This window comes from Thamnophis sirtalis, unplaced genomic scaffold (assembly GCF_051295495.1).
Source record: "Thamnophis sirtalis isolate CommonGarterSnake01/CBP01778 unplaced genomic scaffold, rThaSir2_p1.2 scaffold_7, whole genome shotgun sequence".
Lineage (NCBI taxonomy): Eukaryota > Metazoa > Chordata > Lepidosauria > Squamata > Natricidae > Thamnophis > Thamnophis sirtalis.
This window is the reverse complement of record NW_028261387.1, coordinates 54,482,647-54,496,278: the sequence shown is the minus strand read 5'-3', so window position 1 is coordinate 54,496,278 and position 13,632 is coordinate 54,482,647. Positions and strand designations below refer to the sequence as shown.

General features: G+C 36.9%; 2 protein-coding genes across 9 annotated transcripts in view; one reads left to right on the top strand and one right to left on the bottom strand.

The window, feature by feature from the left end:
- PFKFB2 (6-phosphofructo-2-kinase/fructose-2,6-biphosphatase 2) overlaps positions 1–2,052 on the bottom strand; it is a 37,451-nt gene extending 35,399 nt beyond the window's left edge. For 3 of the 7 annotated variants that reach the window (XR_015697326.1, XM_087720089.1, XM_014055603.2), the window contains exons 1-2: positions 1,931–2,050; positions 1,328–1,473 (exon numbers count right to left, since the gene is read on the bottom strand). Coding sequence is in view for 5 of the 7 variants with exons in the window: in XM_087720089.1 (XP_087576215.1) it covers positions 1,328–1,427 (100 nt within the window). In the remaining 2 variants the exon portion in view is untranslated. The other 4 variants (XR_015697327.1, XM_014055605.2, XM_087720090.1 and 1 more) reach the window with 4 other exon arrangements.
- A 78-nt stretch (positions 2,053–2,130) lies between these two features.
- On the top strand, positions 2,131–7,996 carry YOD1 (YOD1 deubiquitinase). Of its 2 annotated transcripts, none has more exons than XM_014055607.2 (2): positions 2,131–2,347; positions 4,615–7,996. In XM_014055607.2, exons 1-2 carry the CDS (start codon positions 2,275–2,277, stop codon positions 5,319–5,321), a joined length of 780 nt encoding a protein of 259 aa, XP_013911082.2. In that variant the 5' UTR covers positions 2,131–2,274; the 3' UTR covers positions 5,322–7,996. The 2 variants fall into 2 exon arrangements, with proteins under 2 accessions (XP_013911082.2, XP_013911081.1); XM_014055606.2 differs by lacking the exon at positions 2,131–2,347 and adding an exon at positions 2,876–3,344.
- The last annotated feature ends 5,636 nt before the right edge of the window (positions 7,997–13,632 follow it).

Here is a 13,632-nt window from a genome sequence, read left to right as displayed (position 1 = left end):
TGTCAAATAAGATAGGATTCTTGAAGTAAAACAAGCCAGTGACATTTAAATTCTTTGAGAAAGAGCATCCAAGATACAATTTAGTTAAACTATTGCTCTCCTAGCAAAAATAAATTGATACCAATAAGTAAAACTATTTCCAACTAATGACTGACATATAAAATAAAAACATCCCAAAACATAGAAAAATCTACTAATAAGAAATGTGAGCATTTCATCTAATTGTAAGACAGCTATGCATTTGTTTTATAAGATAGTTAACTGAAGACAGCCTTTCTGATTTTAGCTGAGTTTAATACACTGTTTAATAAATCATTGTGATTTATCAGCATCCAGCACATTACTTCTTCCCTAGCTTTTTTCCAAGAGGATCTACAGCAATTGAGATATATTAAATTCCTGAAAAATCTACATTAAAAATCCTAAAACTGAGACTATTCATACTTTTTCAATATAATATTGTCCATTTGTCACAATCCTTAAAAAATCTCCTTAAATTCTTAAATTCCACAGTATATTAAAAAGGCTTTGTCAAATATTCTAAAGGAGCACAACTCTTCAAAGCAGGAAGGAACTATTTCCACAGACATGCAGCTTCAAAAGTAAGTGTTTTCCATTCTGTTTCCTCTTTGTTATTCCTTCAAAATGATACTAGTAAATTCATCATTAACCCAGTAACATCTCCTTCTTTCATGGCATATGCAAGTAGCCTGTATATGGTTGCTGCTTTGAGTCAGTTTTTGACTTCTGATATCTGCCTGTATCAGTCCCTGCAATTTTCTTGGCAAGTTTTTTTTTTCAGAAGTGGTTTCTCATTACCTGCTCCCTGGGGTTCAGTGAGAATGACTGTCTGAAAGTCATCAAATTGGCTTCATTCTAGATCTAAGGCAGGACTACAACTCATGGTCTTCTGTTTTTTAGCCTGATTGCCTTAATCACTATACCAAACTGGCTTTCACTCAGCAGTTTACATGAGTCTTATCTCACCTATGATGCTTTTCATTCATAGATTAAGAATGATCTTAAATGAATGATTATCTTGGAAGTCACTCAATGGGAGTCCCAACCTACATGTTGATTCAAAACAGGATCTCCCAGTTTTAAGACAGCAAACCTTCATTTTGCAGAAGCATTTTGTAAAATGGAAAACATTGAGACCAAAGGTACTGAACCAGGATTTAAATATGCCAAGAAGCTTAGTTTCCAGATATCAACAGTTTTGCCTCAAAAAAGAAATCACTCCTCTGTTCAAGACTGTGATCAAAATGATCCTAAGTGAATCTTTCTCTCTTCCAAAAAATAACATAAATCAATCACAAATACTCACAACACTTCTTCTCCGAAGCTCGTAGATTTGAAGGCTTGCTTTCTTGGCTGTAACTGTTACCATTTATGTTCTCTGGGATGGCAACAGCATCTGCTGACATTGCTGCAAGGCACACAATTCCTCAGTTTTGGATCACCAAATTCCTTCTGAGGACACAGGGGGAGGGGGAGTTGTGAAGTGTGAAATTATTTTCTAGAGAGAAAAATAATAATAGGCATAGTCTACTCTATGAGTTCCTTCTTGCTGGGATCCCCCCATCCCCCCCCCCATAGAAAAAGAACCTACATAAAAGTTCTTAGTCAAGGTCAACACAAGAGAGAGTTTTCTATTAATTATAATTTTCCCATAAGGCAAAATATAATCTTGCATGAATATAAATATGAAGAAGAAAAATTAAATACGAAGAATGGAGTCCTCAAAGGAAAGGAATAACGATGCCCTACACCTCCGTTCTCAACCTTATTCCCTTAGTGTGGGAGTCCCCGCCTTCAGACTCGGCACGAAGGACCGCGTCGGAGATGCCCCGCGACTACTGAGCGAGATCGCCGCCCACCCTTCGGTCACTTCGGCTCCGGTCCTTTCTCCCGGTCCCTGCAGGCATACCTGCGAAATTCAGCACGCCCGTGCCGGGGACAGCAAGGCCAGAGTCCTGGGCTGGGCGAGCGGAGCCGATCCAGTCCGCAAGAGATCCTTCCCGGGAGCGCTGCCAAGCCACGGCCAGGTACCCGGGCGCAGGTGACCTTGTCCCCTCCCAGGCGGTGGGCGGGCAGAGAGTGGCAATTCTTCGGAGATGCAGCTATGCCAACCGGCGTGAAGGCCAAGCAGAACAATGCCAGATACTCCAAGACAAGTGACGCAAAGGGACTCCGAAAAAGAGGGAAAGATTTCTAGGTCAATGGGAACCGGAGTGATACCTGTGTTCGAGCCTGCATGAATGCAGATTGCAAATGTATTTACCAAGGGAAACGCTACGCGGGAGAAACCAATTCCCTACCTTTCGCACAGGGTTTAAGCACCCAGGTATGTATGTGCGTTGTATGCATGCATGCATGCATGCATGTATATGTGTCATGTATTGGCGTTCATTCACTATGCGACACTGACGTCCTTCGGTAATATTCGCTTCCTAGTTTGAACTCAAAAAGCAACCCGTGGAGACAGTAGGCAGATGGGACAGGTGTTCACATTCACGAATTCATGTGTTTGAATGCTTAGAACGAAAGTCAAAGCGAAATTATTCCGTTGTCCTTGGAAAGGAGGCCACCAGAAAAACCCAAAGCGGTCGACTAGATTGGGGAAGTTAAGAAAACATTCCGGAAGAAGGCAATTGCGAATTACTTCCGTACTGTTGCCAAGACAAATGTACCCACACGTCCATACAGCCATCAGAAATTAAGAGTCATTGGAAGGCGGCTTTAATTTTACGCATGCGCAAAGAGGCGCCTCAACAGTAGCTAGTTATCGAAAGTTAAAGCTTCAAGAAAGTGGGCGGGCAAAAGATGGATTGCGTCACACCCCTCAGCCCTAACGTCAGTTTTCCGCGCAAGCGTACTGTCAAAAAGCGGCACGAACGGATGTTTATCCTGATCCTGAGGTGAGAGTCCTCCCGCGATTCTGATTGGCCTCTCAGGCAATTGTGCATGCCAGGAAGATGTAGAAGCGACCAATAAGGAAGCCCAAAGGGAAGGGCTACGGGAGTTGCCTGGCTGCCGGGAGTTGCAGCCATTTTTGCTGCGGGGAGGGGGGGGGGGCGCTGTTAAATGAAGCCCGGCCGCCCTCGGCAGGAACACTACAGTTCGGGCAGCGATCATGTTACGGCTGCGTTGTAAAGCGCGGAATGGCTCCTTTCCGCTTCCCGGCCTCACGGCACATTCCCGTCTACACGAACTCCAGGGCGTGATCGCTGCCCTCACCGGTGTCCCCATCCAGGCCCAGCGCCTGCTGCTCGGCTTCCCCCCCTCGTGCCTCGACCTCAGTGATGAAGAGCAGCGCCTCGGAGAGCTGGGCATTCATTCCGGTAAGCGGAGGGGACTTGCCCGAGCTCTTAGGCCGTTCCCGGTGAAAGTTCCCCCCCCCCACTCCCTCCCATCAAGAGGTGCCTCCCTACAGTTAGCGGGGAGATCTGGAAGTGGTTTCCAGTCCTGCTCGGCGTGTGGCGCCGCTGTTGTGCTTTTGGGGAGTCGAACCAAGAACCAGCTCGCCACTTAAAATCGTGGGAAGAAATCTTTTCAGTCCAGGTCATTTCATTCGGTGTTTTTCTGAATGAAGGACATGGGATTGAATGGTGACCTTATAATTTTTTAAAAAGGAAGAAAAATGCTGAATACACAGAAATGAGGAGAAGCTGCTTTTAGCCTGTAGAAATCTGGCTTCGTTGTTTATGCTAGGATGCAGTTGATATGTATTGAATGCAGGATCCTAACTGGTAAGAGTTGAAATTGATATCTTTTCTCCTAGAAAAAAATAGGTCTCCTGCTTGGTAATAGTCCTCGTTTTTGCAGATAAATTTAAAGATATGCTTGAAGAAAGCTATCTTTAACATTGCATATTTTTTCTTTGTCAACAGGAAATGGCAAAGCCATGACACAAATGTTTTGACATCTTATACTTGTCTCCATTTGGCAGCACCCATCAATTATATTTCATAATTTTGCTCCTATGTGAAGCATAGTTTCCCTGTCTTTGGGAAATAAGGGGATTGCTATAACTTGTAGTCTCCTGCATCTTTCCAATGAATGGAATTTTTAATATGGAAAATATGGTCAGATTATCTCAATTGTTCATTCACAAGTATTTTTTTTCCTGGTGAAATGGACTAGGTAGATTTGGTAAAGAAATGTGTGTTGTAAAATTCTGTAAGATGTATTTTTTATTCACAATACATCTATTGGCTACAGAAATAATATATAAGAATTTACTCATTAGATTTTTTCTTCCTTCTGGAAGCCTTATAAAGACATTTTCTATTGCTTGCCTCCAACTATCTCTAATGTTAATGACTGTACCTGAATTATATCTAATTCCAAGTATGAGGACATCCTATCTTGGGCAGAGATTAGACTAGTCAATCTCCGAGATCACTTCCAACCCTATGATTCTATGATAGTTGTACATGAATAACTTCATAGTATTTTCTTTGATGAGTGAAATATTTCATATCATTACAGTAATCACTGCAGCAAAAGGAATATTATAGTCATATAACATACTGAAGGAGGGGTACCTGAAAGAACCATGATAGAATCATAATATAACATTATTGCTTTGTTCTATTTTTTTCTTGACAGGTGATACTCTAATAGTTGAAGAAGATACAACCAAGCCCAAGACTGATTCATCTATAGTTACAAAGCGGACTGTTTCTAATTCGGTTAGAGAAGCTGTACCTGTGCTTGCCCGAAAGGTTGTTCCAGCTGACAACTCATGTCTTTTTACCAGCATATATTATGTAGTAGAAGGTGGGGTTTATGAACCAGGCTGTGCCCCAGAAATGAGAAATCTCATTGCCCAAATTGTAGCAAGCGACTTGGAATCCTATAGTGAGGCAGTCCTAGGAAAAAGTAATCAGGAATATTGTGACTGGATCAGAAGAGAAGATACATGGGGAGGTGCAATTGAGGTTTCTATATTATCTAAATTCTATCAGTGTGAAATTTGTGTAGTTGATACCCAGACAGTCAGAATTGATCGTTTTGGGGAAGATGCTGGCTATGCTAAACGGGTGCTTTTAATTTATGATGGTATTCACTATGATCCACTTGAGCGTAAAATCCCCAACTCAGACATTCCTCCTCAGACAATTTTTTCCACAAATGATGATGTTGTCCTTGCACAGGCTTTGGAATTAGCAGAGGAAGCCAGAAGAAAAAGACAGTTTACTGATGTAAATCGGTTTACATTGAGATGTATGGTTTGTCAGAAAGGATTAACAGGGCAAGTGGAAGCCAGAGAACATGCCAAGGAGACTGGACACACCAACTTTGGAGAAGTGTGAATTTTCTGTGAGGTTGGTCATGTTTACTACCTCACTGATCCAGAACAAGCCTCCAGATTTTAAAATAAGCTATATGTAATGTTACAGATTCATTCAAAGTTTGAAAGCCCTAAATTTAATTATGGCTAATATGCACAGGGTTGCAGTTGATAGTGTAAAATGTTTACAAGAGTGCATGCAGTGGTGTCATATTTTCCAATAATCTTGGAGTATTCTTTTGCACAACTAAGAACTAGAGATAGCAACTGATAGCAACAGGTGTATCAACTCTTGAAAAAGAATCTAAGCAGCTGCTGAAGGAATTCCTGTAACACAACTGAATATACATTGCTGTAGCCAGCTAGGCCTGCATCAAGGACTTTAGAATCACTGATGAAATAAAAATCTCAGCTCCATTACTGGATTTTTGATTCTGGAATCTATGAAATAGTTAAGATGGTTCTATTCATATCTGGAAAAATTACTTGCATCTCAGTTTTGTTCATATGAAATGTGTATGTTTTTGTAACTTAAAGCAGTAATTCCAAAGCTATCTTATTTAAAATTGCTCATTTGGAAAACTCTGTTAAAATAAGGAATGCGAGTTAAATTTTCAGCAGTCTTAGAAAGTAAAGTTACTAATAAATTTGGATAATTCCATAGTGCCTAAATACCAGTATACATTAATTATTTTTTAAAAGGTATAATCTTTTTGGGTGTTAATATGTATAAATAACAGGGCCTTCAAAATTGTAACAAGCTCAGCAATATGAATCAGCGTATTCATCATATGGATAAATAATATATTGCAGTTATAATATTTCAAGGGTTCCATGACATCAGATTGTTAAATTTAATGTCAAACCTTAGAGGCAGAGTGGTATGTTTCCAAATTGTCCATTTTTCTAAGTATAGCAGTGTCCCTGATAACTGTCAAATTGTTCTCTTTGAAAGTAGTATATCATAGAGAAAACCTCCAGATGTGGATACATTGGAGGTAGACGAAGGGAGGAAAAGGTAATTGCAACTGGGCTAGTGCTTCATATTAAAAACAAAACTTAGAGATTTGCAATCAAAATCACAAAGTTTTGGCTATTGGAAACCATTGCACTCTGATCTGATTCATTACATGCACACATCCTTTCACTGTTGTAGCTCTTAACTGAAAAACTCATTCACTATTATAAGCCTTATAAGTGTATGTGTGTGTATATTGCATACATACACAAATGCTGTTTGGTAATAAAACGTGTTATGAATAATATGGTTTGCATGTGGTAGAAAAGTTATATTTAATCTGGAGGGCTTTTGTAGGCAGTAGAAAATGTATTTGGAGATTATCTGAATTAAAATAATTTACAAGTAAATTTAAAAGGAAAGGATTTAGCATTTGAGAGAAAGGAAGAAATTAAAATGTGAGATTGTAATGATGTGTGGTGATCAAAACTGGTTTAATGCATGCTGGCTTAGAAATAATTCAAATTATCAGAAAATGGAAGTGGTTTAGCAATTTGGTTGCCATCAGTGAAATAAGCATTAGGAAATGAGTAATTTGGATCTAAACATCTAATATTTCTTGGTACCAAAGGATATACTTATACCTTTTTAGGTCCCAAATATATGCATGGTTAATTGCTTTTTCCATTTATTTTTAATGTAACATGACCTATAAAATTTCAAACAGGTATAGGCTGGGTCAAATATCTCAACGAAGTTATGCTTTAGTGCAAGGATCTGCAACTTTGTGAGCCTTAGGGATATATTTGGAATTTTGAGAACCAAGGATATATTTGCAAAATGGCTGCAAGGGAGGGTTTCTCCCATTTACAAAATGATAGCTGTAAGGAAAGATAATTTACCTTAACCTTACACATACCACAGTCTGTCCGTCCCCCCAAAAAGTAAGAACTGTGTTGCAGTATCACATTAATTTAAATATTTTTAAGAAAGCTTATAATGGGATATAGCTTTGCAGTAAGTCAAGTTCCCATTAAAAATAAAATTATTTTTAAAGATATATTGTGAAGTACAGGTGTGTCAGGAAAGCTAAACTAATTGAATTATATTACAACTAGACTATGTAACTTGTCAGTATTCATATTTGATTTGAGATTCCTGATCTGAAGTTAAAGATTTGGACCTAATTTAATGTGCTGACAGTCAATGTGAAAATGCACTTTTTAATCAATTCAGAAATGTGAATTTATTGAACTGAAGTGAAGTGAAAGTTCTCAATCTAGAAACAGCAAAGAGATCTGCAACCACTCATTTCCCCATATATGATGAGTTAAATAATGTAACTAAAGGTAATTGTAGTTCTTAAATGGAAAACAATACTAAATTAAATGTTGATTTTAAGTTAATAAGACATGAAATGCAATCCTACACACATCTGCTCAGAGTAAACCCCAAAGTAGTGGACTTCCAGGAAAGTCTGTTACAACTACACTAACTAATGTAGAGATATTAAGGATAACTCAGTTAAGACTAATAAAGTGGTACTTTTGCCAAAAGCCTTAAACAAAACAACTGCAATTGTACTTGTTACAGTATAAGAAAATGTTACCAAACTCACTAAGCTGCATGCTTTTATTGGCCAAAAAGACTATTAGACTAGAATGTTATAGCAATTTACTTAAAGTTCTGCTTAAATAATGGAAATAAAAAGTATAGGAAATAAAACCATTTTACAATTACCCTAATATTGGTACTGATCTCTTTAAAGTCTAAAATCATATTAGTTGACCTTAAAGTCCTGTAATAGATACTTGGACAGCAGTAGCACTGGAGATTGCTTCTCTCTTATCAGAGGCACGCACACAGACGAATATAACCCTATTCAATAATTTTTTATGGCTCAGTTGCCAAGTATGGTTTGAAAAATAGGGTGTAATTTATACAAAACATGGGCGTGTAATATATTAAGCATTTAATCTGTAACTGTATATCTACATTTGCTTGGAAAAACATGATTAACATTAAGACTTTTAGAGAAAGAAAAGATGTATTCTGAGACTTGAATATATTAATACACTAAGGCCTTTAAATCTTGTGAAGAAAATCGTATTTGTTCACAGACTGGCTGAGATTACGGTTCCACCACAAAAGCGCGTAGGACAAAATCGCGCTCGACAAAAGCGCGCTGTGACGTCATCACAGCGCGACGAAAAAGATCGAAAAAATGTAAAAATAAAGCTAAAACCTTCCCCTAACCCCCCCAAACCTAACCCTAAACCTAACCCTAACCCTAACTCTTAACCTAACCCTAAACCTAACCCTAAACCTAACCGTTAAAGTAACGAAAAACGGAACGGTAACCCTTATCCTAACCCTAACGCTAACGCTAACGCTCTAAAGCTAACCCTAACCCTTACCCTTACCCTAACCCTAACCCTAACCCTAACCTTACCTTTATGTGAATCGGCTTGCTTTAATTTAATTTTTATTAATTTTTATTTGAATTTTTCGATCTTTTTCGTCGCGCTGTGATGACGTCAAAGGCGCGATTTTGTCGATCGCGCTTTTGTCGTCCGCGCTTTTGACGGGTCACGGAGATTACAGTTAAACCTAGATACTGTATTAATCTTATTTTGTTTGCTGTAGAATTGATTACATGCACTTATCAAAGGTGTTGAGAAACTGACCTGTTTATATTCCATTTAAGTAAAGGTGCTAAGGGAAGCTTATTTTGTATATTGTGTTCTATTAAATGTTTTTAATTTTAGAGTATGTACTTTTTGCATTTTTGCTTTAAGGTTTGTCTGGAGACATGGGTTTAAATCACACTATTTTACTGCAGATTTTACCAACAGTATTATAATTTTTAATGTCATTTTAAATATAGCACATTAGTTTTTATTGAGCTATTGCCATAAATATGTTTCTCTACAGATCTTTATACACATAAAAAGATAATTAGTTGCATGGAAAGGCATTCAAGAACTAAATGTTTATATAAAAGAAATCCTTGGATTTAGAAAAAAACAAAAATAAATGTAATCTGACATGTTTCATCTAAATGGTGGTTATTTGAAAGCTTGTAAATTTGGACAATACAGAATATTATTTCCTTTAAATATCTAAGTATGAAGATGGTATATCTTGGTACCAGATTTGGATTACATTTTATCCTTGATAGCTATAAAAGGAAAGTCTTTTAAGTTGGTAAACATACTTTGCGGTAATGGGTTATAATATTTAAAACATTACGATTTTCTCTCCTATTTTAAAATGGCTACAAAATTACATTGGATGATTGCTAATAGAAACATGTCATAATCCAAACAATCTCTTATGTCACTTCTTAGCTTTTTTCTAGTGTTAAAATTAATATTTTTGTCATAGAAAAAAATTCCAGTCTACATCTAAGTTAACTGGGAGCTGAAATTTCCTGTTACATCATTTATTTTATAAAGGAACCTATGTCTACATTATCTTTAAAAACTATTATTTGCACCTTCTTATGGATATAGAAATCAATTTAAATGAACTCTTCAATCTGGGAGTAGAAGAATATAATATCCATTTTTTTTCTGGTGTCAATTTTATAAACACACACAGAGTTTAATATCCTTAAAAGTATCACTAACTTTAAAATTCTCAGAAATTGAGAATAGAGTGCAATTTGAAAACTGAGACTTAAATGATAGCTACTATATAGTAATTCTATAGTATTACTTGATTGGATTAAATGTTGAAGATGTGTTCCAAAATTTGCATATCTGGCAATAGCACCAGCATTAACATTCTGAAATGTGAAAATGTATGTTTTAGCATATGGCCTTTCGTATACTTTTAGATGAGATCGGTGTATCAAATGCAGCACTTTAAAAGCTTGTCAATCATGGTTTATCAGTTTAGTGTGCTTTACGAAGGAATTAAATGGGTGCATTTTTTGTAAACTGGCATACATTTTTAAAATATCTAATATTTTTCAGTGGTACCACATATTGCAACAGTATTTCATGAAAATACATACTGTATATGTTCTGTTTAACATGCTGTCGAGTTTAATTATAGCAACACTAATATGTAACATTATGCATGTGTGTCCCACTTTGTATTCACTTGTATTTCTGCTTTCTATCTTTAATAAAAATTGATGCTGGTACATATACTTAGATTATACAAGCTATTGCAAAATGTATTGCAAATTATTCTTATTACCAAAAAATTCCAGGGTGTTTTTTTTTAATGAAATTGGACTGTTTTTGAATTGTCTAGATTCAAAAACTGTCTGGATTTAAATCACTTTGACCTCTATGAAACTGCTTTATATTAACACTGCTATTCTAAACAACTGTTCTATTCTCAGCATCTCAGGCAGAGGTTCTTCCCATTGAGTATCTCCAGGGAAAAGGACTGAGACTGGCTCTTATGCATTCACTTTATGAGGGATATGGACAGTTAAGAGATGGATGGATGGATGGATAAATAGCATATGATCAAAAACCATGGTTTCTGAGCAAACATTAATAGAATATGTTATGCTTGCATAATATGCAGGAATGGATGACAACTGCAAAATTAGAACAGTATTTAAGAATAATTAATTTTGGGAAATGATTTTGAAAAATAACTAAAGGTTAGATTGAGAATTAGCTACTTCTAGTATGTATTCATTAAAATATTCATACCCTTAACTAAGGTCTCATTCATTTCATTGGGACAACTCTTGTGGAGCTAATTTTTCCTCCAATTAAGTATGTGGGATCTGTTGGTCTTCAAATGTGAAAAACTACTCTAGTAGATTAATCTTTATTTAAATGGCCCCTTTCAAGATACATGTTCCTATGATAAGATACTTGAAGAGCAATAGCACTTATATACCGCTTCATAGTCCTTTATATATAGCCTTTTCTAAGTGGTTTACACAGCATATTGCCCCCCAACAATTTGGGTCCTCATTTTACTGGTCTTGGAAAGATAGAAAGCTGAGTTGACCTTGAGCCAGTCAGAGTCAAACTTCTTTTAGTTGGCAGAATTGGCCTGCAATATTGCATTTTAACCACTGTGTCACCACAACTCCCTTATATAAAATATACTATTACTTAAGTTCTTATTACTTAAGTATCTCTATTTCCAACTTACTGAGATATCCAGGACACATATTTTTCAATTGTTGACATCCAATCAGATTTCATTTAACTAGAATTCAGTTGCATTATAAACCTTTCAACTACATGTAATTTAACTGGTAAAAATATTTCCATGTAACTTAAAAATCTTACAGCTGAAAGCAATCTTGTTCCTAAATGCAGATCATCCCCATGTTAAAGGTAGTTGCTCTTTAAAGAGTTTAGATGTAATAGTGCAACAGTCCCCAATTTTTCCATCTTACCAGCCCAGCCCAGCCAGGGTGGGTGGGTGGGGTGGGCATGTGAGTAGCAGGTGCACTATTTGTGCGAGCAGTGTATGTGCCCCCCACTTGCACAAATAGAGCTTTGTGTGCAAGTGCAGGGTGCTTGCTCTCACAAACGAAGTTCCACTTGCACGAACAGCAGGCACTTGAGTGGAAAGGGCTTCTGTTTGTGTGAAGTTCCACTTATGCAAAATATCCATAACATTTATGAGCTGTGGTGGCGCAGTGGTTATAATGCAGTACTGCAGCCTACTTCTGCTGACTACCAGGTGCTAGAAGTTCAGCGATTCGATTCTCACTAGCTCTTACATCCTGAGGTCGGTAAAATGAGGACCCAGATTGTTGGGGGCAATATGCTGTTTCTGTAAATTGCTTAGGGCTGAAAAGCACTGTGAAGCAATATATAAGTCTAAGTGGTATTGTACTGTACATACTATTTACTAAAATATTAAAGGCAGGATAAAAATTACGGATATTTCTCTAATATCTATTTCTCCTAGTTTTGCCATTTTCACCAATTTAGAGTGCGTTTTTGCACATATAAAATTTCATAGCGGTAATCATATACAAAAATAATCTACATGGCTTTGTTCTAATTGCTTGTTCATTAATCCCAGAAAGAAGAATTCCGGTTTCTATTGAATATTCTTTAAAAAATGTATTATATACCATATTTTTAGGAGTATAAGATGCTCCGGACTATAAAATGCAGCTATTTTGGGGGGGGGGGAAACAAGGAGGAAAAAATCTGTCTTTAGTTCCCAGCATCTATCTGGCCTGTTTGGTGTGGCCCGTTCAGTGCTGCCATTGGCCCTTCCCTGTGGCCCATTCACCACTACCGCCACCCATTCACTGTTGCCGCAGCCTATTTGCTGCCGTGGCCCATTCACCGCCACTGCAGTGTGTTTGCCATGGTCTATTTGTCACCACCACAAACCATTTGCTGCTGCAGATCCCCGCCGCCTGTAACTGGCTGAAAATGTGACATGCAGAGGCCAAAAATGGCTGATGGGTGGGGGCTGGTGTGTGTGTGGGACTTCAGCAACATTCGGTGTATAAGGCACACCACAATTTTCACACCCTTTTAGGGGGGGTGCATCTTATACTCTGAAAAGAATCCTGAAATTTCTGGCTCTTTTTAAACTTCTCAAGACGTGATAAAGTGATACTTCATGTCATTCACATTTCCAACATACTTATGAAATATCTTTATACATTCTAGTAGCAATTACATCTTTTTATATTAAAAAACTCTTAGATGATAAAATAATGTAAATTTCAATCCTTTTATATTTTCTCACTGTTCCATCAATATATTGTATCCAAAATTCATAGTCCATTTATCATACAAATTTTCACTAGAGATGTTTCAAATTTCAATCAAAATTTATGCATTTTAACAATTACATGTTCATCATTGTACATAATTCATCTTTGTCTTAACTGCATATGAAGGCCATTGAAAACTGAATCCCTTTGCAGTCAATTGCTCTTTATTTCATCATATATTTCCCATGTTTTAACAACTCTTGATACATTAACCATTTTTTTTACCTGCTGTAGAATAGGTATTATTTGAAACAAAATCTTATCCTTGGCAAAAAGAAATAAAAATATAAGTACTACTAACTAATGTATACCAAATGAATTGATGTAAAATAACTATGTTATAATGGCTTCCTGAATAGTGCTAAAAAGTTTCAGTCAAGCACATCTTCCTATTGATTCATGCTGTTTATTTTATTTTATTGAATGGGTAGAATTTGCTTATTCCACAATGTTAGTTCTTTCATTATGATTTATATATAATTTTAGCTGTTCACTATCACCACTTGTTAAATCAAGTCACTGTACAAGAAAGCAAGCCGTTCAGTTATATTTGGAACTCTGGGTTTTTAGTTCTTCCCCTGCTTTTTGCATCTTGGTATAAGTGCATTGCCAGTAGTACATGACATTATTAATATTCTGTCT